Source organism: Sitophilus oryzae, unplaced genomic scaffold (assembly GCF_002938485.1).
Source record: "Sitophilus oryzae breed Bouriz unplaced genomic scaffold, Soryzae_2.0 scaffold_1801_pilon_pilon, whole genome shotgun sequence".
NCBI lineage: Eukaryota > Metazoa > Arthropoda > Insecta > Coleoptera > Curculionidae > Sitophilus > Sitophilus oryzae.
The window spans coordinates 814,145-841,610 of NW_022146504.1; the positions used below are offsets into that span (position 1 = coordinate 814,145).

Consider the following 27,466-nt stretch of genomic DNA (forward strand, 5'->3'; position numbering starts at 1 on the left):
CCTTAATCAAAGCACGTGTGTTTGGATTTAAGCCTTAGGCAGATTTCTGACATATATTATATATTTCCTTTGGCCACACACCCGCTTTATCTGAATCCTGAGAGCGACTCGAAAGTACAGCGTAATAGACTCTTAAGCCTTTATAAAGAGACTTAAATCTTTTTAAAAAAGACTTAAATCTTTTTCTTTATCGGAATAATGATTTAAATCACAAATTATTTTGAAAAAGACTTAAATTTTAAGTCTTAAAGTCAGCTTTCGACAAATAACTTAAAATCAAATGATTTAAGTTATAATAAATGATATAATAATTGAATTAAATAATAATGATAAAATGATTGAAATTAGAAAAAGACTTTCTAGAAAGAAAGTTTTTTGTGATAAAATAAAAATTCTGTATATAGAAAAAAATGGTGCTATTATTGATCGCATATTTTACAAAAACATGAACATTTCAAACCAGAAATCTGATATATGGCCTTTTCGCTGGGTCACCCTGTAAATATTTCTAATCTAATTTAATTAATTGTCCTTTAGTTATTACCAATTATATATTTCAATAATAATTCAAAAACACTCTAGCCTAGGCAGTAGTAAACTCTAAAATATTCGATACAATATTTTAAACTTGTTTCTGTGTAATAGTTGAACTGATCTCAGCGTTCAAAATACCCCCAATTCCAACACCACCCCTTTCCCACACGCCCCAGCGGACAACCTGTATATTAACGTTCTGCGATCCCGACATCAGGACACCGCCGTCGGAGTAGGCTAAACATACGCAGGCGTTTCCAAGAAAAGCTCCCCTACCGGCGAGCTTTCAAACCTCAGTGTGACCTAAACTACCGTGCCAAAAGACAGTCCTCCGATCGATTTTTACCTAATAAATTATCTTAATTTTCGAAAAAATACATTGTCCCGAGCGTTTCGTCGCACTAGTTTTAAGTTTTAACGTTTGCGAAGCGACGTTTCGACTAAAATCAATCGTTCGATCGAGCCGGGCGACGCAGTCATCCCCGCAGACACCCTGCTCGTCGCGGTGTTAGTGTGCCAAATTTTCGCGAAAACAACTCTTGTTTGTCTCAGGTTTTTTAGTTGATAGAGCGGTCGAATATCGACAGGATGGGAGCTAAAGGCAGTGTGGAGGCGGCCAAAATCAACGCTCAAAATTGGAGCAATTTTGAGGTAGGGTGCGGGTCATTTTTAGGCGTGCAAGAATCGTAGGGATTACTGACCTGATGTAGGCGTTGACTGTGCACTGCAAACATTTTTCGCTATCTCTTACTGTTATCATTATTTCAAGAAATAGTGGGCGGTGGCAATTGTTTAAACAATATTAGGCGCTTCTTAACAATGCATGCAAATTATACGTTAATGCATGCCGCGATTGTTATGTCTGTGGTGTTACTCTTAGTTTGTTTTGATTCCAGATTTGAGATGAATGTCACAAATAATAATTTGTAAACGTTATAATAAAATAATGTCTATATCTCTGTGGGTTCATTACAGAAAAATATCTTGATTAAAATAAAAGGGGAAAACTGAAAGAAAATGGTCTTTTACTTGTAAACACATTTGTTTACAAGTAAAGTGCCATTGTGAAGCGGGTTTCTGTTGGATTCTAACTTTATTTGATGAAAAATAACAATTCTTATTAATTTCATAATTCAGCGACGAAAAATGTACCTAGCTGATTTCTTGGTAAAACATAATGGCAAAATAGCTCTATTATCAATAGAAATTACATCTTGTTAGCAAAACAAAATATCCTAAATTTCCTAATTTTGTATAAATTTCCTAAAATTCCTTGACATCAAATGTCTATAAATTGAGCTGATGTAGGCGTTGACTGTATTATTATAGGGCGGTGGCAATTTTGTTGCTGTTTGAACAATCTACGCTTCTTAAGAATACATGCAAATTATATCTTAGAATAAATTTTTCCTGTCATTATTGTCAAATTTCTTGTGGAACTGTTACTTTGTTACTGTACATTTATTCCAAATTCTGCAAGTAAAAAAATTCTAGACGTAGCAACAAAATGTTTGGAAATAAGGTGATTATTTTGTCATTAGAATAGAAAAAAGGCAAAACACACGAAATAAAAGGTATTTTCTACACGAATCAAATATAAATAAATGTATAACTCATAGCATCTGTAGATGTTAATAAAATGTAAGCCTATGGTGTTATTCGAAGAATTATTGTAGTGCAGTGGGCAATTTTGTTGCTGTTGAAACAATCTAAGATGCTTCTTAATAGTGCATGCTCCCCAAATTATAACTTAAAATATTATTTCTCATGTCATTATTGTTAGACTTCTGGCTTCTGGTGCAACTGACACTTTTATTCCAAATTTTGCTAGTAAAAAAATGTAAGCGTTAGAACAAAATGTTTGGAAGAAAGGCTGATTATTTTGTCATTAAAGCACAACCCAGATAAAAGCTATTTTGAAAATCAATAAAATACTAATAAATGTATTACTCAACCATCTGAAGATGTTAATAAAATATGGTTATCGCTTCTTTGTTTACACAACATAAATCTTAGAAAAAACTAGAATTTTCTATATCTTATAGACACTTGAAATCTATTTGCTCTTACCAATTGATTTAATCAACCGCCATTATGCAGTAACTGTAAATTATAAATTTTACGTTACTTTTTATGTAATGTGGCAATCAAAAAGTCAATTGTTTACTAACGTCTCTGTTTTAAGTCACGGTGTCAGTGTGACAAATTTTCACAAAAACAACTCTTGTTTGTCTCAGGTTTTTTTAGTTGATAGAGCGTCCGAATATCGACAGGATGCGAGCTAAAGGCAGTGTGGAGGCGGTCAAAATCAACGCTCAAAATTAGAGCAATTTTGAAGTAGGGTGCGGATCATTTTTAGGTTTGGTGCAAGAATCGCAGGGATTACTGACCTGATGTCGGCGTTGACTATGTACTGCAAACATTTTTCGCTATCTCTTGCTGTTGTCATTATTTGATCGTCAGATTTGGAGATGAATGTTACAAATAATAATGTGTAAACGTTATAATGAAATAATGTACATATATATCTCTAGGATATATATATATATATATCTCGGGTTCATTACAGAAAAATATCTTGATTAAAAGAACAGAAATCTGAAAGAAAATGGCTTTTAACCAAACTGCCTTTTGCTGGTAAACAAATTTGTTTACAAGTAAAGTGCCATTGTGAAGCGGGGTTCTGTCGGATTCTAACTTTATTTTGCGAAAAATTCAGTGACGAAAAATGTACCTAGTTGTGTTCTTGGTAAAACATAATGGTAATATAGCTCAATTATCAGTAAAAATTACCTATTTTTTACTGCAAAAAAATATTATAAATTTACTAATTTTGTATAAATTTCGTAAAAGTACTTGACATCGAATGTGTATAAATTGAGTTAATGTAGGCGTTGACTATATTACATATTATTGGGCGGTGGCAATTTTGTAGCTGTTTAAACAAACTAAGCTGCTTCTTAAGAATGCATGCAAATTATACATTAAAATTTAATTTTTCCTGTCATTATTGTTATATTTTTTGTGGAACTGTTACTTTGATTTTCTTCCAAATTCAGTAAGCAAAAAAAATATAAACGTTACAACGAAATGCTTGGAAGAAAGGCTGATTATTTTGGCATTAAAACAGAAAATCGAAAAAATAAAATATTTTTAACATGTGCCCAGCATGTTTCATGTAAAATTAGGTTTAGAAAATATATTTGAGTTTGGAAACTTTTACTTACTGTTTTTCGAAATTAATTATTAATTTTTGACAATTTTTTAAGTAAATTTGTTATTCTCACTCTTTTTACATTTTATAAATGAAATATAAGTAGAGGTGAGCTTCGCGCTAAAATTATCAGGCAATGCCATTTGAAAAGTCACTTTATTGACATTTTCTGACCGCTCATATGACACTTTATCGCAAAGATCCCTTATGAGATATACATAATATCAAAAAATTAGGTAAAGCGCAATTTACTTAAATTCCAGTTAATCAGCGCCATTCTAATTTTATACAAAACTTGTAAAAATATGTAATGTAGGGTAGTTAAAGTTGTTTTCAACTCAATAATATGTTGTTTTATTTTGCGTTGTTAATCAATGTTGGTAGTTATTAAAACTGTTATAAAAAATTGTATTTCTAATAAAAATAGATAATAAAGTAATAATAAGTAATAATAATTATTTAATAACACAAATATCAGATACACTGCTGAAGCGTTAGTCAAATTGACGTATCTTAATTAATTTTGACAAGTAGTAAATAATAGCGAAAATCACAGAAAAAAATATATAATTTAGTGAATTTCATAAATGATCGGTTTACACTAGAGTTGGGCAAAAAATCACTACCTGTGATTTTGTCGCCGTGAAATAAAAGTCACGGATCACAGCTGTTACCAACATAAAAATAAAACGTGATTAGAATTACGTGACTGTATCGAGAGGCGACGTTGTTTGACCTGTTACTGCTACTAGCCTACTACTCTTCTACTACTTTAAAACTTCTTAAATTGCTGTAAAGTTGAAAATCGCAAATCACACGGCAAACACGCGTAATATACACGGTGACCAGATTGGTCAGTTTCGCGCAAATTGGAAAGAAAGTACGTATATATAGAAGTACGAAATTTGGCACGTAGGTTCCTTGAGTAATGTAATAGAGCACTAAGAAGCGATTTTTGAACAGTTTCGGAACCGTTTTTAATCTGTCTTGTCAAAACACCGGTTAAAATAACCTCACTTTTTGTTTGATGTAAGATGTAAACAAAACAAACCTTAATAATATTCTTCACAGATATTCTTATTAATTGTATAGAGCAGTGGAAACTGTAAAAAAGTGGTTAATTACTACCTATATTAATAAATAATGGACACAATTAACCATAATTTTGGTAACTTGGTTTACTATTCGTTTTTTTTGTTGAAAAGTGTGAACTGTAAAATGTTAAACCCTAGCTAAATTAAATAGACAATTTCTAAGTATAGAAAGAATTTAAAACACTAAAACCCATTAAACTCCAAACAAATAAACAAATCCACAAAACAAAACAAGCAAACCCCCGGCCCAAATGTCAATCAGCTGATAAAATTTACTGACTGCGCATGTCAGTACAAACAGTTCCCACTTACTGGCAAGTATCGAAATTACGGTTCCGAAACCGTTCTAATAACGATCAGAAAATTGGTTGGAACGCAAAGAGAATCGTTCGAGGACGATCCCCATCAAGGTTGGAACGCTTTTAGCCCTATGCGCATGAACGGAACCGTTCCTGAACGGTTCTCAACGGGGTTGGAACAAACCTGTTGTATATATTTTTTAAATTAGTCCTTGGAGTATAAAATTTTGCACAGAGGCCCCTTAAGTGATGAACGTGAGTACTACGAAGCAAATTTTGGACATTCATCCCTAAGAAATAAGGGATGAAAATTGGTACAAAAATTTGTTAAAATGGCTTTAGAAGTGTGAAATTCTGCCAAGACGTTCCTTACGTAACGTAATTTAGCACCATGAAGCAATTTTTGGAAATTCGTCCTTTAAGGGGGTGAAATGAGAAGTAGACGTTCAGAAAAAAATCTGTCTTAGGAATATGAAATTTTGCACAGTAATTCCTTATGCCGCGTAATTGAATAGTTAGAACGATATTCTGAATTCATTTCTTAAGGGGGTAATACCGGCACCCATATATCTATGTATATGTTACGGTTAAAGTCCGATGTCCGGTTAATGTCGACATTAACAGGTTAATGTTTGGGTTTGGTTATGTTTTTGATTATTTTGTTGTGTGTTATTCTCGAGATTAACCGGGTAATGTCGACATTAACCGGATTTATGAACCGTCATGTCGTTAAAAGTAACAGTAAATAAAATATCACGGACAGGTTTATTACGATTGCGATATAAATCACAGTCACAGATTAATTTCACAGCGAATTAGAAATCACAGTCACGGGTATACCTGTGATTGTAAAATCACGTTTTCGCCGAACTCTAGTTTACACGTATGTAGGCATATTATAGTCACCAGCGAAAAGTTATTTCATTATATCCCTCGATTTTTGACCGAGATCCACCGCACGCTGCAAAACTAACTATTTTACAGTCTTTTTCGATAAATCGCAATAGTTTCACTATTAATTATGTTCTGATACAAAATTTCCTTCTAGACTAGTAGAATTTTTTCCTTCTAGAATTGTAGAATAAATAATAAATAACATAAAATAAGCTCAGTAAAGTTAAACAAATCCACAAAATTCTAAATCAAATTCACATGTTTCAATTAAAACGTCAAACAAAACTGTCAAAGATGGGGTCACCTATGATGTTAATTCCGTCCACCATGCATGAATACATGGGTAGCATTATATTCCTTCCTTAATTTTATTTATTTAGAGATAAAATCACCACTAGCATGACATTCGTGCGTCAGTATTTTTTGTGAGCTGGAATAAGTAATAGTAGAATGTACATATAATGTTTAGGAGAACAGTTAATCGCCGCGACCTTACAGATCTATTAGTGTTCCCCTTCCTTGAGTTATAACTCGTTATCATTCAGTCTCAGGGCTTTAACAAATGCCAGTATCTGAGACGGCTCCACAGAGACGAGCTCTCCATCCTCGACATCAGCCGTACCATAGTTCATCGCAACCAAACCAAACCAAACCAAACGGTCGTCGTCTCGGCGCACTCACTGATAAGGTGTTCTGGAGTTTGTCCATTTTTCCCACAGAATCTGCATTCACCGTAGTTTCTCAGCTTCTGTCTACTGAGGTCTGAGGTGTTCATTCAGGAGACAGTGTCTTGTTAGAAACCACGTGACAATCCAAAGATTGTTTTTACTTAAATCAAGGAAAATCTTTGATTTTTCTCGGTCGTAAGTTCTGAGGAACTTTTTCGAGTGTTTTAGACCATTGGATTACTCCCATTCTAGGTTACGGATAGAGTCTTCCAAGTTCTTCAGTTCCGCTTTTAGTTGGTTGTTGGCGAGGTTGTTGGTTTCCGTTTGGAAAACAGAACAGTTCTGGTCTAGTTAGTGGAGTGTTAGCTCCTTTTCTAGCTAGATCATTTGCTTTTTCATTGGTTTCTATCCCTTGATGAGCAGGCACCCAGAGTAGTAAGACTTTATTTTCTTTGTCTAATTTGTTCAGCTTCTCTAGACATTCTTTGACCAACTTCGAATTGATGGTTAGTGAGTTCATCGCGTTTAGTGCTGCTTGACTATCGGATAAGATAGTCAAAGTAATAGTAAAAATGCACTTATAATATATTCATTTGTTTTTGAATTAGCTAATTACCTAGGGAATTAAGTGAAAAGAATCAGAGAAAATGCTTTCGCGTAAAAATATGTGGTGTTTTCGTATAAAATTTGTCGATTTGTAGTTTCGTTACAAAGATATTTATTTACATAGAATATAAATTATGATATAGACTTTTTTAAAAAACCGTTTGCACTAAAATGTTTAAATTTAGTGTGTGGACATAACTACGTAATATTGCTGAAAATATTTAATTACCTATCTTTCGGTCTAGAACTGACATTTTTGATATAAAATTGAAATGATTTCAAAAATAGCTAGGCAAACTAGAATTTCATGTAAAATTAAAAAAAAAATATATATACAGGGTGGTCCGAACTGTATTCCGGAAACTTCAGCAGCATATTCTGCAGATAAAAATAAGTAAAAAAGTGTATATAAATAAATCCATTTTTATTTTGATTTTTTCCAAATAATTCGTGAAGTAACGTTAACATTTGGATAAAAATTGGTGGCTGGAAGTTTTTTGACATGAGAAATTCGATTTTGATGTCAATATGACTCCTACTTTTAGAGGGCGTCACATACATATTTTTTAACTGATTTGAAGAGTAATAACTTTTCGTCCGTACCTGTATAAAACTACCGAGTAAAAAAATATACATTTGCGAAGTTTTTTACGTAAAAAATGTCTCTTAGTAAAAATCGCTACGATCAACTGTTCTCAAGATATTTATAACGGAAATAATCAATACATGTCATTATTGACAAAAAATAAACCCGTTCAGTAAGTAGAGATATTTTTTTACTGAAATATAAAATTTGGGAAATTTTTATTTTTTTATATTAATCATAAATTTTTCTGCGAAAAAATGATGATAAAACAGTTTTTGGTGAACTTTTGCACAAAAACATTTAAAATTTATTATTTTAGTCTAGTAATTATTTAGTCAACACGTTTAATTTATGTCAATGATGACAGGTATTGATAATTTCGATTCCAAATATCTCGAGAACCATTACTCATAGCGATTTTTACCTAGACATTTTTTACGTAAAAAACTTCGTAAATGTATATTTTTTTACTCGGTAGTTTTATACAGGTACGGACAAAAAGTTATTACTCTTCAAATCAGTTAAAAAATATGTAGGTGGCGCCCTCTAAAAGTAGGAGTCATATTGACATCAAAATCGAATTTCTCATGTCAAAAAACTTCCAGACACCAATTTTTATCCAAATATTGACGTTACTTCACGAATTATTTAGAAAAAATGAAAATAAAAATGATATTTTAAACCCTGTATCTCCGAAACTAAGCATTTGAGGACATACATTTATACGAACTTTTTTTACTTATTTTTATCTCCAGAATATGCTGCCGAAGTTTCCGGAATACAATTTGGACCACCCTGTATATATAGGCGGTTTTAATTAAAATCCATTAAAAAAGCCAGAAAGATTGAATTATTTTAAAATATTATACATAAAAAAATAATTTGCAACATTGAAATTTGTATATAATTCTTAAAAAACTGTGTATAATAAAGCACACCAGGGCGTAATTATTTTTATTCATATTGCAGCAATCTAAAAGAATAGTAAAACTTATATAGTCGTGCATTCTTTGCTGGTGCTGGGAGGGCCGTATTCATTTCAAAGTGATTAATGGCTTGCATATGTTGGTGCTAATTCTCTTATTTTTTTAGAGTATCCAATTTCAACTAAAAATAAACTAAGTACATATTTTAATATTTTCTTACAAATAAAAAAAATGTACACGAAAAATTTCTTATAATATTATTTGAAAAGTATTAGTAAGTGCAATTTGTAAAAATTCTAAAAAAAAATAAAAATATAAATGTTTTGATATCTTTAGAATGTATAACGTGTATTATAATTTATTACTCAAGCTATTAAAACTTTTTAGGTTAGTAATAACAAGCCGGCTGCTTCAATTACGCTAGCGATCATAGTTTTATGCATCGGTTTTGCTATTTGGGACATAGAACTAGCAGGTAGGGCTACCGTATATGATCGAAAAAACGACGTTTTTCGGGAAATTTCGTTGGACGTGGGAAATGTCGTTGATCGTCATTTCCCAGCCAACTGGACGCCATTTTCTTTCGATCATACGGTATGCATTTATACATTCCGTACATGTATACGGCACCTAGCACAATCCCATTGGTCAGATTTGAATTTTAAACCAATTAAACTCCGAGTGCCATACGCGAGTATGGAATGTAAGATAGTGCCATATGCACTTATGGAATGTACCTTAGACATTACTATTAACGCTTTGTTCTAGAGCATTCCAACCAAAACCAACCCAACCCCACCAAATAGCTAACCTAACCAACACAATCAACCCTACCAAATAACCATCTTAACCAACGCAACTAACTCCACCAAATAATCAATCTAACCCCACCAAAAAGAGTGAAACCAACGCAATCCGTATTTTGATTGCTATTAAATATTTACAGCTTTTTTTAAAAAATAAAAACAATTGTAAAAAAAATAAAAAAGTTATGGTCCGGCGTGAGATTTGAACCACGGACCTCTCGTTCACGAAGCGATGGCCTCAATCACGGAGCCATAACTACTCTTGCAAGATTAGCTATAGCCAGGAGGCGTTACTTTCTGCTGCAAGCATAATTACCAGGTACATTCCGTAAGTGCGCATGGCACTGTCTTACATTCCATACTCGCGTATGGCACTTGGAGTTTAATTGGTTTAAAATTCATTCTGACCAATGGGATTGTGCTAGGCGCCGTATACATGTACTGAATGTATAAATGCATACGGTATCTGTTATGTCTGGGGATATAAATTTTTTAAAGGTACATTTATTATCCTCATAGAATATATTATATGCCTATTTAATTTTTTGATTATGTAATGGACACTTTGTTTACTCGCTTGTTTCGTCGAATTACCTGAATCCATATTTGGTTTTGACCAAATCGGTGGCATAAAGCTGAGAAGTTGTAAAATGCTGTTCCGGGAGAATTTAAGCAAATTTATTATCATTTGAAATTGTCACAAAATAACGCGTCGCCCAGTTTGGGTTCTTTTTTACTTTGTTCATTTTTACTACTCGAAACAGCGATTCATTACACAAACTTCGCATCTGAGAATTTTATAGTTTCAATAACTGCACTAGTAAGAATCAAAATACTTAAACATTATGACAATGCAAGAATTTCAATATTATAGTCGGGCACTTCTGATTTCTGCCGTATCGAGCGCTGCTGTCGGAAATTTGAAAATTAACTAACATGCACCAACTGTTTAAAATTATGTATAAATTGATATAGTATAGGTATCTCAAGACGGATTTCTGTCAACATAATTACAACTAGTTTTGTGTGCAAAAACAGAAACAGGAACATGTTTTAATTTATAAAACAAACCTGAAACTAGAATTATTTTGTTTTGAAAATGATTTCTGTTATTTTTACTGGATAAAAAAATTTCATAATGTTCCCTGCTTTTGACGAAATATTTATTATGGTACTAGTTTTTTTCCAGCGACTTTTGCCGCATAAAATTTAAATTTTATTTATATAAATATTGTTTATTTAAAATAAAAATATTTCTTCCCATATAACTACTGTTTTGTAAAATCTTCAGCTTTCAAAAATAATAAAAAACTGCAAATAAAAAAAGTTATGTTTGTTTGCCGTTATGGGGAAACCAACCGCACCATCTACGTTAAGTTTATAACTCTTTTAGAAATAAGAATTTTGATGATGTGTGAGTGACAATTTATAGATAATTTAATAAGTGAGTTAATGTCGACATTAAAGACAAGCGATAATTCATAAACTATGAATTATAATTGTTACGGTTAAAGTCCGATGTCCGGTTAATGTCGACATTAACAGGTTAATGTTTGAGTTTGGTTATGTTTTTGGTGGTTTGGTGTGTGTTATTCTCGAGATTGACCGGGTAATGTCGACATTAACCGGACATCGGACCTTAACCGTAACATAATTACTAGATATTTTGTTAATCTAGCGAGCTATAGTATGTCCTCATCTGTAGTGAAAATTAATATTCTTGCTTTATCCACAACGATGTTACAGGGTGGTGAAAAGTGCCGCTAATACCGTCGAGAAAAGGACGGAATGGCTGAGCTTGACTAGGCGGGGGCACTACCATGCCCCCATATAAATGAAAAATGATAATCATCTGAAACGTTAAGCATTCTTGTTGGTTAGGCAAATTTGTGTTCTATCAAATTATATAAAAGATGACACAAAAAAAATAAATAGGAGGAGATTTACCTTTTGGCTAAATAACCTAAGATATTTGTTTACAAAGTTATTACACTACTGAATTAGTTACTATAGTTCAAAGAAAACGATCCGCGAATAAAAAGTAAATTCATTCCTTTTATTCCTAATATACCCAATTTATTTCACTCAATTTATCTTTGAATAAACCAAAATTTAAATTTGATATGACGGAGTAATGCTGAAGATTAATAAAACTAGAAATAATGCATGGGAATTGGCGCTTTAGGTCACCGGACGGCCGTTCCCCAAATATGTTGTAAATAATGAAAATTGCGTCGACGAGTGAGTTTACCCGAATCAATAAATAATGATCTGATATACATAAATGAGACGGCTCAGAAACCGTGTATTATAATTATACAGGGTGTCCGAAAATTTATGCAACAAAATTTGGTCATAGATACTTGAAAAAAAATAGGTGAGCCGTATTTTTTATTTTTGGTCGGTAGCCCCCCTTTTCGGATTTACAGCCCCCTAAATTTCGCCCCTAAAAAAAGTTTTTTTACAACTCAGGGCCCTGTTGGACGAAAATCACTAAATTTGGTACACGTTGTTTTACCATAAAATGACATTTTTTAATGCTATTAACTTTTTTTTATTTTTATCAGTGGCGTCCCTACGGTATTTAAACTAAATATTATGAAGAAAAAAAATGGTACGCTACTATTCTTTTTTAATACAAATTATTTTTAAAAGTTACATGAAATTTGGAACAAATTTGATCTCTTGACTTTTTTTGGTACGACGCGACGCACGGTGCGTAAAAAAATAAAAACCATTTTCATACATGACCAAATCGCTAAAATTTTACTGTATATTTCAATGGCAAAATTTTTAAAACGGCAAACTTAAGTTTAAAATAATTTTTTATTTATAAAATTTTAAATCGCTAAAATTTACATTAAAATTTTAGCTTTGAAAATGGTTCTTATTTTTTTACGTGAAAACGGTGCGTAGTACGAAAAAAAAGTCAATAGATAAAATTTGTTCCAAATTTAATGTAAATTTTAAAAATAATTTTTATTTAAAAAAAACAGTGGCGTATTATTTTTTTCTTCAATAATATTTAGTTTAAATACCGTAGGGACGCTACTGATGAAAATAAAAAATAGTTAATAACATCAAAAAATGTCATTTTATGGTAAAACAACGTGTACCAAATTTAGTGATTTTCGTCCAACAGGGCCCTGAGATATTAAAAAAAACTCTTTTAGGGGCGAAATTCTGGAGGCTGTAAATCCGAAAAGGGGGGCCACTGGCCAAATATAAAAATTCACAGATTTTGCAACATGCGCAGCCATCATAAGCGTATTGAAAATACCAGACACAAGTCGGCGGTTGTCGGCAATCACCTGTTTTTTTTACATTTTATATTAACTTGTGACGTCATTTGGAAGAGCTCAGTAGAAATATAAAAAAACTAAACCTTGTTTGGAAAGCAATTTGACATTCGTAACGTCAGCACTCCGGCAGTCTATGGTGCGTCCAGACCTGACGAGCCGAGAGCGAGACGAGAGTGAGACATTTTCTATCCATTTTTTTACGCAAACCTGCCACGAGACAAGCCGACTGAGATCATAGTGAAAGGAAGCCAAACACATATTAAATTGCAATTGAATATAACAAACGATGGCCAAATAATAACGCATACAGTAATAAGTTTTTGTATCTTTAACATGGTATTCGGTCTTTAACATGGTATTCATCGTCGGTTTTCCCCCTTTTGACTGTTTTCCCCTTTATCCCTTACACGACGTTTTTTTATAATGCGTTTTTTAACGTTTGTAGACTAAATGTTAAATAGAAAAGTTATTGGGAAATTTAAGAAGCACATTTTAACATTACTATAGAGTATATATACAGGGTACTTATATTATATTATATATACTATATTACTACTATAGGGGGGAGGGTACTTATATTATAGTATATATTTTCTAATGGGAATATTATAGTATATATTTTCTAATGGGAATACCCTATTTTTTATTTTATTATTGGGTTATACGTACAATTCGGTAACTTTTTTTGCATTTTTTGATATTATACAGGGTTGTTCACCACATACGACACGGAGTATTGTAGCTAAACGATTAGATTTTTACAAATTGTAAGTTTTGGGTTCGTTGAAGGACTAGTAGAGCTTCAATTTAAAAATATTTTTACAAGATACAGAGTGTCCCAAATAAGTAAAAAATATTATAGTTGTATTTTGTTTTAATGGAACACCCTGTATATTATTCTATTTTTGGATTCTACGATTGAAATAAAGGTAAATTTGATTAAGGTTTATCACACTTCAACCTTACCGTTTTTGAAATATTTTCAATTTTATGAAATTGCAGTAAAAATTTTAAGGCTTCATTTCTCCAAAGGTATCAGGGTCTTTAATACTAAATATTTACTGAAGATTATTTATTGATCAGATATTGTGTTGCAATAATAAAAATTTTACTACCTTATACAGAGTGTCCAAAAATGTATATTAAATTATTACTAGCTTTAAACGGCAATAACTTGTTTAATTTAAATGGAACACCCTATATATTTTACGTGAATCAGATGCACAATATAATTGTCTATCAAATTGTATTATACCATTTTTTATTCATCTCTTCAAGTTTTTGTAGAAAATTAATTTTCTTATAATTTAGACCTCAATTATCACTATACCCATGGAATATTGACATTTCAGATTTTTTTAAAGCAACATATATGTACAAAATGTATTGCAAGCCCAAAGAGTGTACCAATTAAATATACCACCATTATTTCTGACCAAAAATTAGTTAATTACGTACTTTTAAATTATTTTAATTAATAAAAGTATTCTAAATAAAAATGTGAATTTGGCTCAGAAATAAATATAATAAGTTATGAAAATGAACGTCTCTGTTTTTATAAATAAGCATTCTTCAAAAAATAAAATAAAATTTATAAAGTGTTACTTTTTACCACACTGTCTAATACACACACAAAATTCAGTTTTTTAGTATTTGGAGCAATTATTATTAATCAACGTAAACAGTCGATTTAATGTAGTTTGAATACTGGGATCATATTAATTGGTCCTTTTTAACAAAAAAATATTTAAAGTTTTTTTATTTTTTAATGAAATAAGCGAACTATATTGACAATATTAGTATCTGTTCTCTTTGAAAATTTGTTACATCTTTAAAAATAATCTATAATGTCAATATTTCATAGGTATAGTGATAAATGAGGTCTAAATGCTAAGAAAATGCATTTTCTACAAAAACTTGAAGAGATGGGTAAAAAATGGTATAATACAATTTGATAGGCAATTATTGCCTACTGTAGGCAATTATTGCCTATTGTGTTGTGCATCTGATTCACGTAAAATATATAGGGTGTTCCATTTAAATTAAACAAGTTATTGCCGTTTAAAGCTAGTAATTATTTAATATAAATTTTTGGACACTCTGTATAAGGTAGTAATTTTTTTATTATTGTAACACAATATCTGATCAATAAATAATCTTCAGCAAATAGTTAGTATTAAAAACTTTGATACCCTTGGAGAAATGAAGCCTTAAAATTTTTACTGCAATTTCATAAAAGTGAAAATATTTCAAAAACGGTAAGGTTTAAGTGTGATAAACCTTAATCAAATTTACCTTTATTTCAATCGTAGAATCCAAAAATGGAATAATATACAGGGTGTTCCATTTAAAAAAATACAACTATAATATTTATAACTTATTGGGGACACTCTGTATCTTGTAAAAATATTTTTAAATTGTAGCTCTAATAGTCCTTCAAGGAACCCAGAACTTACAATTTGTAAAAATCTAATCGTTTAGCTACAATACTCCGTTTAGCTACAATACTCCGTCAATTTGCTTAAAGAAATGTTGGATTTCTGTACGGTAAAAATTATCAATGACGCAAAATTTGTAAATTCTATCAGAAAAAATGATAATACATATGGTGTACGATTTAAAAATTTGAGATTACTTAATTTTAAATAGTCGAAATTTATAAATCAAAGCTAATATCTCACAGTCGAGCGAGCCTACTAAAAACACGTCCCGACGTAGCCGCAAGCTTTCTTTGATCGGCCGTTGAACAACCGTTGAACAAGTGAACCGTTCGCAACGTTAAATCATTTTGATATTTAATTTTTATTGTGATGGTTTTTTATGAAAGTGTATACATAGAATTAATTGCATTAATTTGCAATAGGACCTCGAACCCATACAGTTTCGTTATGGAGCCAGATTATACCAATCAGAATGAGTATTATGTTACCGTAAAAGCCCGAATATTGGTTAAACGTAGAGTTGGCCACGTAGGAGCCCGAAATATGCAAAAAAGGGTGTCAGTTTAGGTTAAGTTTATATTAGGTCTATATTTTTATTAATTCAAAACCTAATTCTAATCTAACCTAAACTCACCCCTTCTTTTGCATATTTCCGGTTATTACCTGGGTATTCCTAGGTTTAACTAACATTCGAACTTACGGTGTGAAATTTAAGACCTATAAATTTAAACTCGCCGTACAACAAAATTTCACCAATTTTCTCAATAAAAATTAAAAGTAAATAAATAATGTAAAATAATATTTTTTATAGAAATGATGGAATAAGGGTGAACGGGGTGCCGGTAAACCAAGAAGATACTTGGAATGTAAGTGTTAATTTATACTCGAATTGAGTTGCCTCACAGTGTATAGGCATATTTCGAACCCCTATCGTGCATAGTTACTGTAGATAAAAATAAATTAAAATATAGTTGGCTCCAACGATAATTTAGTTTGCAGCTTCTTTTTATCATATCTAAAAAAAAACCGTGACAACCACTACTTATAGTATGTACCTATGTATTTTTAAACATCATTATGAGATTTAAGTATACATAGGTGTCCATAATAGAAGTTAGGTACCTAAAGTTTGATTTCAGCTAATGCAGATTTTAATGTGCCATTTGTGGTTTTTTATTGGATTTTTTTTTGCATATTTGGTATACTCTATGAAGTGATTTTAAGTGCTCATGTCCATTTTTCAATTATTAAAGTGTCTATAATTAGATACATTTAAAATTAATTAATTAGTGTATAGTAATTGTATTATGGGTTTGCTTATTTTTTATGAAATGTATTTTTTCCTATTAAAATAAACATAGCTTTACTTACAAAATCACTAGCTAGCCATTTTTAAATACAGGGTGTTAATTAAGTATCTGGCCAAACTTCAGGAGGTGATTCTTTGAGTGTTTTTAAGGTAAAAAGTTGAGGTAAAAAGTTATAAACATGTGTCCGGAAATGCATAATTTTAAAGATACAGGGTATCAAGATGTTTCCTAATAGACTTTTTTTATTAATATCTCAAAGATCCGTTGGCCGATTTTGTTGAAATTTCGCCGTGTTGTGAACTTTGATAAGTTAGCACTAATTAAATGATAATACATTACATGATTACAACACTATTCAAACGGTAAAAACTATCAACTTATACCAATAAATATTTGACAACGCCTTGAATTCATTTGTTTTAACGCCTGTTGGCAGTGGAAATAATGTAAACTTTTTCTTTGTCCTAAGATTAAAATAGCCAAACTGTACCTAACAACCCATGCCTTGACACATTTTCTTTTAAAATAATATCGGTCAGCCAAACTAAACATCCATATCCATAAATTAGTTGGCTCACTGATAAGACCTCATTTCGGCAATCGAACGTCCTTGCCCTATTCGCTCATCAACGCCGGCTCTATCAAATTACGTGTTGACAGGCAGGTTATTGAACCTACCGTACCACATGTCGCTTCTAGCATGTCGTTTTTTCTAAGACGGGTCCCATATAAACGCGGCCAGAAGTATTTCCAATACTAAAAATACGGGTTACCTATTTTTTTTCAAGAATCTATGACCAAATTTTATTGCATTAATTTCTGGACACCCTGTATAACCGAAGCTATGGCGTATCTGGTATTTTAGAGTAACATCCCAGAGCAATCTGACATAACTTATTTTCACAAGGATGAAACCTTAGGCTCTCAGTAGTGCTCTCATGTGCTGTGAATGAGTTTGTGAGTTTCGCCTTGTGACACCTTGGCAGATACAGGGTGAGAAAGGTAACTAAAAATAAGAGTTACTTAACTTAAATTTCTATGGCTGATTTTTATATACCGGGTGCGTCTCAAAAGTGGCTCACCCCTATAACTTTTTTATTTTTTCAGATAAAAAAACGAGACTTGTTATGTAAGTATATGACATAAATTAGGATTGATTGACATATTCAATTGTTTTCGGTCACTTCCTGTTTCACCGGAAATGGCTACAACTTTTGATTTTTAAATGGCACCCTACACCATCACGGTGAAACCGGAAGTGACCGAAAACAATTGAATATGTCAATCAATCCAGATTTAAGTCATATACTAACATACCAAATCTCGTTGTTTTATCTGAAAAAATAAAAAAGTTAAAGGGGTGAGCCACTTTTGAGACGCACCCGGTATATATATTTTCGAATATTTCCCTTTACAGTATCCGAACTATTTAAAAACGTAAGTCAGAGAATTCAAGGTGTCTTGTTTTTCAAACTAATATTTTTAATAAAAAAGATCATCTTATTTAAATAGAAATGCAAAAATAATCGGAAGCAGTAAGTATTTTTAAAAGATTTAAATATTTTACTCAGAAACGCATGCGCATAGTTCTCCCGCGCTCATAGTCACGGCTGAATAATTTTTGTGTTTAGAAGATGTTTGGTCATTACAGTCTGACTGATTAAATATAACTTTATAATAGCTGTCTTAATAACATATGTAAAAATCAAACATGAAAAAAAAGTAAAGTTCCTTTAGTTTTCGCGGAGCTTTGATAAAGTCTATCTTTATCAAAGATCCACTTTTTGACTTGCCTGATAAAAGTTCAGGTCCATGGAAAGTGTCTAATACTTTTGATACTATTTATACTAATACTTTTGATACTATTTTAGTAGTTAGAAATTGTCTAATACTTTTGATACTATTTTAGAGTAATATTCTACAATATTTATATAAAAATCAGTTATACAAATTTAAGTAAAGTAAACGCCACGAATGTTTGGGAGTGATTCATCGCTTGATGAAGTTAGAATCGACACGCGCGCTATCTTTTTACATTAAAAACGTAAATTTTTACCGCAGACGTAGGTTTTTAAAGGCTCGGTTTAATCATCTGCCTGCGCTCCTCCTACTTATTCTAAAATGTTAGCGTGACTGACAAAGACGATACTCTATCGCGTTTCTTTGATTGGTTCGTTTTTGTGCGTCAGTCCATTGGTGTGCTTGCAGTGCGACCAATGGGGCATTCCAGTTTATATTTATAACCAAATATATGTTTTGACAAGACTTTGACAGTTAAAACAACAAATTACAATAGGTTATATATTTATTATTATATGACTTGAAACACCACGGCACTGGAATTAAGTTTTATGTGACCTTGAACATGTTAGTTCACATGGTAACGACCGATGAATCACTCCCAAACATTCGTGGCGTTTACTATAACTCTTATTTTTAGTTATCTTTCCCACCCAGTATCTGCCAAGGTCACAGGGCGCACACGCCGGTACTAACACGCCGGTATTCAAAGCACATGAGAGCACTACTGAGAGCATAAGGTTTCATTCTTGTGAAAATAAGTTCTGTCAGATCGCTTTGGGATCTTGGACTATTTCTTCAGAAGAAAGCACAATATGAAATGTAACAATAACGACTATTACAATACAATGCACAATGCAATAGCAACGCTAGTATTGCAACTCAGTAATTGAGAACTATTGAATTGCATATTAACATGAAACAATAACGGTTAACATTTATTTACATATTTGTATAGAATTGAGAAAAAAATTATACTCATTTTGCCCGTGACTTGGTTCACAAAATACTCAGTACCCATCACGGCAGATCTGATAAGCAAAGACTGTCAAAGCTATAGTGAATCTACTAACAGGGTATTGTAAGCGTAATAGACACTTGTCTTTTTTTTTGCACAGGATTTTGCCAATCTGAAGATAAAACGGCAGAATACATTTTATGTCAGTGCGACACCCTCGCAAATCTTTTTACTAGGTAATAATAGGTTATTGACAAACAGATATAAGGAGGGTTCAGTCTCAAGTTGCTAGACTTTTTGAAAATGATAAGAGTGCTGAAATTGAATGAAAGCTGAAAATGCTGCAATGAAGCGGGCGATAACCATGGCTAAAAACGAATTTAAGTACACTTTGTTCAATGAATACGTTTTTTTTAAATTTACGCTATTTTCAATGGATTTTTTATGGACAACCCGGGCTTCCGACCATTTTATGTTATGGTGCTGGGACCACAGATGATCTCCAATGCCTGATTTCATTGTTTCACCTCTTTGGTATGTCTTTTATATTCGTCAAGACGTACACGTAGAGGACATTTTGTCTCTCCAATACACAACTCACCGCACTCGCAAGTGTACCTTGTAAGTGTACCCAGACTTAAAAACAGTTTTAATTTTATATTGCTTAGCTATTCGCCTAACTTCTCCAGTGTTTCTTTCACATATGGAATCATCAAGACAGAGAGAGAGCATCCACCTCAGGCTGGTGCACCAATGAGTCAGACTTGCAATTGGATATAATATTGTCTAGGGTTTTTGCAGAGTATCAATTCTGAAGCAAATCCATTTTAAGATTATTTAGTTCAGAATTCAGAGATTCTTGGTCACTGCATAAGTGCATATAGGTAGTGATTACTCGATGACAATGTTTCAACTATGCCTCCTTTGGTTGCTTCAGAATGGTTCGACTGAGAATTTAAATGAACGAACCCCATTGGAAAAAGCGTAAATTTAAAGAGGCCGTATTTATATCTAATATCTAACAATACTAAATCTTTAGTAGAATAAAATCTTTAATAGTCCAAGTATAGAAATTTCAACAATATGGCAACCACCAGGGTCTATTTTTCATATGGTCGGGCCCTAAGACCCAAGCAAAAATTCGGGTCCTTTTTTCCAATAAAATTCAAAAATTCAAGAAACTATGAATACTTTACAACCTTTAACGGGCCCCCCAGACCACCGGGCCCAAGGCCCGGGCCTTATGGGCCTTATGGTAAAATAGGCCCTGGCAACCACTCATAAAACGCTCCACTGCAGGTATGGACAACCTCATGCTTGACTGCAAACAACGAAAAATGAACATGGTTAAATTGGGGCAAAGTTGCGTTTTGGGATGTTCACCAAGATGCCATCAAAAAAGTTTTAAAAATTTCAAGAATTACTGAGTTTTTTGGAAAAAACGGATTTTTTTAAAATTAATTTTATTTTTACTACTACGAGAGATGGCACATGTTTTTTGAAACACCCTGTAGGTACCCAAAAACCATTAATAATAATAATACCATACTTTGTTTTTAAACAAAAGCTTAACGTATCGTAACAATATTGATAAGCTTTCAAACTTAACAATGACGTGGGGTAAAACATTGAATATGGAAAATGAAATGCAATAAAATATTAAAAAATAATATACAAATGAATACATTACTTCACGACATTTGTAAAGGTGAAATCAATACATCTCAACATTTACAATAAAGAGTACAAAATGCATTCGCAAGTATAAGAAGAAACTTCAAAGAGCTATAAATAAAATTGAACAAAAAATAAATTTGTACAATAGGGAGGTTGGTAACCCTTTCGAACATTAGAAACTAGTTTGTAGAAGTTAATTTATTTATAATAATTACGATTAATATTGCGCATATTCACAATATAAAAAGTTAAAAATAATATCTTTAAATTGTTGACCTGGATATAATTTATTTGAATCTTCCAATTGGCTCGATTTTCCTTATTCAATGTTAATTAGCGCTGATCAATATTGTTGCGATGAATATAATCAGATTAAATAATTTAAAAAACCAGAGTCGGACTTGAAATTAGTTTAAATAATAATTAAATAGTTTTGTTGTTGTTAAGGTATCCCAAAACAAAAAAAAGTATAAAGTGTGTCATATCATTGCACTCAGGAGACTGAGTTCTTTCAAAACCGGAAATAAAAAATGCAGGTCTGTATTTGAAAAAATTGAGTTGGCCTCTGTATCTCACAAATTATCAGCTAATTTGAAAATCTAAAAATACCATCAGATAGTCCTAATAAAGTGGCTATGAGAATGTGCAATTAGTTTTTTTGATTTTCTTAAAAAAAAACGACAGAAAAAAATAAAATTCATTCTCAAAAAATGCGTTTTTTCCAAAAAACTCAGCGATTTTTAAAACTTTTTTGATGGCATCTTGGTGAACATCCCAAAGAGCAACTTTGCTCCAATTTAACCATGTTCGTACCTATTACGGTTACCGAGATACCAATGCTCGTACCTCGAATTTGTAACACCCGGTATATAAGCTCAGTAGTTTTAGGATTTAGATTAGTTCACTCTTGATAACGGTCAGTGATTCTTCTCACCGAGACGTTGTTTAAGCAAAATAAATAAAGACAATGGAAGTCCGAAATTCTTTTAGTTTCAATTCAAATGTATTAACGAGACTTAGGAAATGAAGAAAATTATAATAAATCTAAAGATTATTAATACTTTTATTAAGTAGTAGCTATGAAACAAAGCAGAGGACCTATGTTGATATGAAAAATAAATCTTATTTTTATGTGAGGAATCTCTCCACGAGGGATGGCACATGTTTTTTGAAACGTTGCGTTGTTTGTTAAGTTTTTAGTTTGGTTTCATTCATAGGATTCGGTATTTACTGCAGTATGATGATACTACCATGATTTTTATTTTATTTTGTGCAGAATTACAAATATTTGTGTTTTGTTCTTTGATTAATAATATTAAATATACTTTGCCTACTTATCTTAATCTGATCTTTGCGAATTTTATTTATATTTTGGCATAGGCCTGGTATTATTTTTGAAATGCTTTGCTTGGAAACTTTGAATAAATAACCCAAACTACTATGTGAGTCTCTAGTTGTAAAGAATCTTAATGTTATGGCCAATCATTATTTAACTCTTTCTTTAACCGGAATACACTTCCTAAAAGTTGTATTTTTCCTTTCTATACGGGGGCCAACTAAGTTAATAAGTATTTGAAAATCAGTAGCGGACATGCGATAAAAAATATTAAAAAACATTATGTCGCCTTTTTTCTCTTTGTCTCCGTGGTTTTGCAATAATGATCGAACTAGCAGCCGCTATTAAAAAATACTTCGGTATCATCCATGTCCGAACAGCACGAACGCAAGCACTACATTACAATGTGGACGCCGTTGCTTGCGAGCCGAAAGATCTTGAGAAACACTAGAAACAGGAAGCGCAAGCAATGCAAGCACAATGAGAAGCAAGCTCGCGAGAAGGAACAACAGTAATGTGAACGTACCTTAACATAAACTCAGAAAAGCTCAAATAAATCTGTAAAAATATCTAAAAAATATAAAAAAGATTCAAATATTTCAAGCGAAACTTAAACAAAACTGTCAAACATTGACTACTGTAAATGTTAAAGCAAACTTGATCACAAAACTTTTTGATTTTACAGTTTATGTAGAAATCCTAGCACATTTGATTATTACAATAAATTATAATCTTTTCTAGCACAACCATCCGAAGCAGTTTGCCGGCCACCATCAGCGATCACAGTCGCTGAACAGGGGAGTCCGTGAACAGTGGAGTGGCCGAGGAGCAGATTTTGGCGGTGGTGACATGTGGTGACAGCAACGGTGCCAGTGCCCTGCAGGGTCTTCACAGTGCCAAGGCATGGGCAACAAGTTGAGTTGCTCCTGCGCTCCGCTCATTAGAAAGGTACGTTTAAATCAGGATCTACATTTTTTACATGTACAGTGTACAGGGTGTACCCACTAAAAATAGCTCTCGGCTGTATCTCGGAAAGTATTAGTCGTAGGGCTTGCGGAAAAAAATATTTGTAACTAAAAAGACCATGAGAAATTATTGAAAGTTATTTTCAAGTTTGTAGGACGGCCGTTAGAGGGCGTAACTGTTATGGAAAATTACGAAATAGAATTTTTAAGAAATTTTGCCTGGATACGATGTACTATATATAATAGCTTCTTAATCTTTAGTAAATTTTGGATCTTTTTGTTAGAACCATTTTCTCCTATCTGCTAAAATAAAGTGGTGGGTGAAGGTTAGATCTATTTTTATTTAAATGTTAATAACCCCGGACTGGCTGATCGGAATCCAACAAATGAGAGCTCGTTTAAAAGAGCGCTTATATTTTACCACATAATTATATCACATGCCACATAAACAATAAAAATAACCTTTTGAACGTAGATGCTAGGGGGCGCTGCGAGGGGTAAACCGCAGGAAAAAACGTGTACACTAATTCCCAAAATTTATACTAATTCCCCAATAATTCCCCTAATTCCCAATTAATTCTTCTAATTCTCCAACTAATTCCTCTAATTCCCAACTAATTCCCCTACTATTAGTAATTTCCTCACCGAATAACTTACGTAAATTAGGCCACACATGATGGTAAGTTATTCAACAAATGTCTATAGTGTTTGCTGTAGATATAACCCTCGGTTTTGAAATAAAAAAAAAACTCTAAACAAAACACCTTTTTTTATCAAAAAACATAAAAAAGTTAAAAAAACTGTACAGATTTCTTGTGGAATATTATGATATGATCGAACAAAAATAAACGGTTATTGTTTTTTAAATGTTTCATATCTTCTCATGATATTTAGTTGATCTCTCCGCTTCAACTAGAATGGGCCATCACCAATCAAATTTATAGGATCAAAAAGAATACATTTTTTATGAACGATATCGGTGCCTTCCTTCTTGGGCCAAATAAAACTGCCGAGCTCTGCTTTCAGAAACTTGTTTATAATTTGGATTTCTCCTATCTTCAATAATTCGACCAATAAACCACGACTGGTCATAGAAAACCGCGTAATCGTTTTCTATGTGTATATCGAGTCCATCAGTTTCCGATAAATTGGAGGGAAGCATTCTATCTGAAAACTCTTCCGAATCATCGGAGTCGTCGAGTTCCATCACGTCCGAATCAGTTGAGAAATCAATCGTGCTATCAGCTTGATCCATAGGTAACTTCTGTTTAGATTTTCATTGCCAAGGGCAACTGACACTTCTTAGAAGCTGTTTTTTCTGTGTTTTGCTTGCACTTCCTATGAATCTTTTCAGTCGGTCAGTACTCACTCTACCATTAGACTGATCTAAAAGCCAGTAGTACGATGACTTTTTAATAATCGAAGATTTCTTGCCAAGAGTGAGTTTTATATACGGTGATATTTTCGATATGCTATGTACTTTTTGAGAAAAATCTTTTAAACTTATGAAACTTGTTTCCAAAGAATCATCACATTCGCGATTAGGGATCTCGTCGTTAGAAATTGAGTCCGCAACCTTGTCCATAATTATACAATCTTCATTATTGACACAATTTGCTACATCTTGGTCAATTACATTTTCCTCGGAGTTTTCGTTAAGTTCAACATCATCTTTGTCAATATCTTCGTTGTCCTGTCCTTTATTCCTCGGTCTAGTAAATAATGGTATCTGCATATATTTCCAATCGTTTTCCTCGGCATTGATTCCAAATCGATTCATATCTTCTACGACCATTTGGAGAGCTTCAACTGTAGTTTTGATATCCAAATTGAGGAGTTCTTCTTCCAGTGGTATTTTTTTTCCTTCAGTCTGTTTTTCAATCTTTTGTCTTCTCTTGGAATTCTTCTTAATTCTTTCAATTCGGTTCAGCAAATTCTTTATACTGAAATTGATTACTGTTGAATAAGTAGAGATCATGGATCTTGCAGAACGAAATAAGGATTCACAGGCTTGGCTACCAAGAATGCCGATGCCTAACATTTCTGGTCTTAACTCAGAGTTTTTAATCTTCAGTATCAGTTTAATTAAAGCGTGGGCGTTCATCTCGATGCAAAGGTAACAATTACTGGTCAAAAAATTTTCACACCTTTGATATTTTTTCTATTCCATCTAGATAGAACATTATCCTCATTCTGGATATCGATTTTGCGTATTTTTTTCAATGAGGTATTTGTATCGATGCAGTTACTATCATCTATAAGCGAACTAATTCCCCACTAAATTCCTCTAACTCCCTACTAATTCCTCACTAACTCCCCACTAACTCCCCACTAAATTCCTCCAATTCCCCACTAATTCCTCACTAATTCCCTACTAATTCCTCTAATTCCCTACTAATTCCCCACTAATTCCTCTAATTTCCTACTAATTCCTCTAATTCCCTACTAATTCCCCACTAGTTCCCAGAGGTTGTACACCAAAATTCCCTTGCAAAATACCTTTCGGGGCGCTGTCTTTACAATTTAAAAAAACAACAGCGTTTTTCCAAAAAAGTTAAATGCGATGGTATATGTAATTTTAGCTGACACTAAAGAGTAATAAAAGCTTAGCAAGTCAGCGAAAACCGTATCTTAATATCTTTTTTCAAACCAAAGTTATTAGCAAAATTATATTAAATACGAAAATATAAGCCCTTAATTAACTTATTTTTCTAACTTAGGTATAACTAGCCCTCTTGATTATGACCATTCTAATAAAAACTAATAAAAAAAAGATTATTTTATTCAAAAAATCGACAATGAACCAGAATACCATAAACGAGGTGTATTATTATCTAATAATTAAGATATCAATGACGGTGGACAAGAAACGACACATCAGCGAATTCATGTTAGGCTTTGGAAAAAGTTGCTTTTAGAGGGATAGCTTAAACATCAAAACATTATTATATCAATATTGTGATAGTTTCAACAGCGTTTTTTTATCTTTTGATTGCTTTTCTAAAAATGCCTTTCTTCAATAGAAAATATGCTGCTATCCAAATGTTTATCTAATAACACGTTTATACTATTACGTCAAAAGCAACTTTTTTCCAAAGCCTATCATAATTTCACTAAGGCGTCATATCTTATTAACTGTCATTGATATCTTCACAATTGGATATTAATAGATCTGTTATTGTGGTATTCTGGCTTTCCCCTAGGAGATGCAAGTCCTTGTCGTTGGTGGGGAAGCTCCTTGTCAGGTGCCGGAGGAATCTCCTCTAACACTTCGGTCGATCTAAAAAGCATCTCACTTTCTTGTCTCTGGCTGTAGTGTCGTGGCCAGGGAATTGCATCAAGACACATAACGATGCCGGACGTGGCTATCCTGTCCGTCATACCCTCTACTGTCTGTGGTCATGTCTCACGGGTAGAATGTCATGTCTCACGGGTAGAACGGGTGGGGGGATCTTGCCTTTACCGCCCGGACCAAGAGGAGACAACCTCATCAAAAACCTACATCCTAAAATGGCTGGACCAGATCAAAGGGATGCGTGGCTAGATAGAAAAGTAGCTTTTACTTGTCTCAACCTTGGGGCACCAGGGGGCACCCCATTGTATTGACGCCTTACTTCTACATGCGGGGTTCTGTAGAAGTGGACCGATTATGCCTAGCGTCTCGTGGGAATACTATGGGATCTAGTATTAAAAACACCACCGGTGAAGCTGTAGGGAAGCCCCTAGCGACACTGGGAACATTACTTCGGGCTTTAAACTTCCTATTAAGTAGTAATTAAATAATAACTAATATTAATTTAAAAAAAAACTAATGATATCTATTCATACTCCATGTTTAGAACAATAAGTAATTGTTCTGAAGCCATCACAAAGTTTGAGCTTGAAATTGTTTCGCGAAATAGTACGAAGAATATAAACGCTTGTTAAATGAACATAAACGGTCGTTTAAATGAATATCAACGTTTTGTCAAAATTGATCGAAACGTTTCTCGAAACAGTTCCCGAGACAATTCCAATAACAATAGCAAACACTAATTCACCAAAAGACAC

General features: G+C 32.7%; 1 protein-coding gene across 1 annotated transcript in view; it reads left to right on the forward strand.

Annotated features, from left to right (window-relative positions):
- The first annotated feature begins 908 nt into the window (after window positions 1-908).
- LOC115883013 overlaps window positions 909-27,466 on the forward strand; it is a 638,791-nt gene continuing 612,233 nt past the window's right edge. Inside the window, exons 1-2 of the mRNA XM_030901288.1 lie at window positions 909-1,185; window positions 23,193-23,399. Coding sequence (XP_030757148.1) covers window positions 23,355-23,399 — 45 coding nt within the window. The 5' untranslated portion in view covers window positions 909-1,185; window positions 23,193-23,354. The remainder of the gene's footprint in view (window positions 1,186-23,192; window positions 23,400-27,466) is intronic.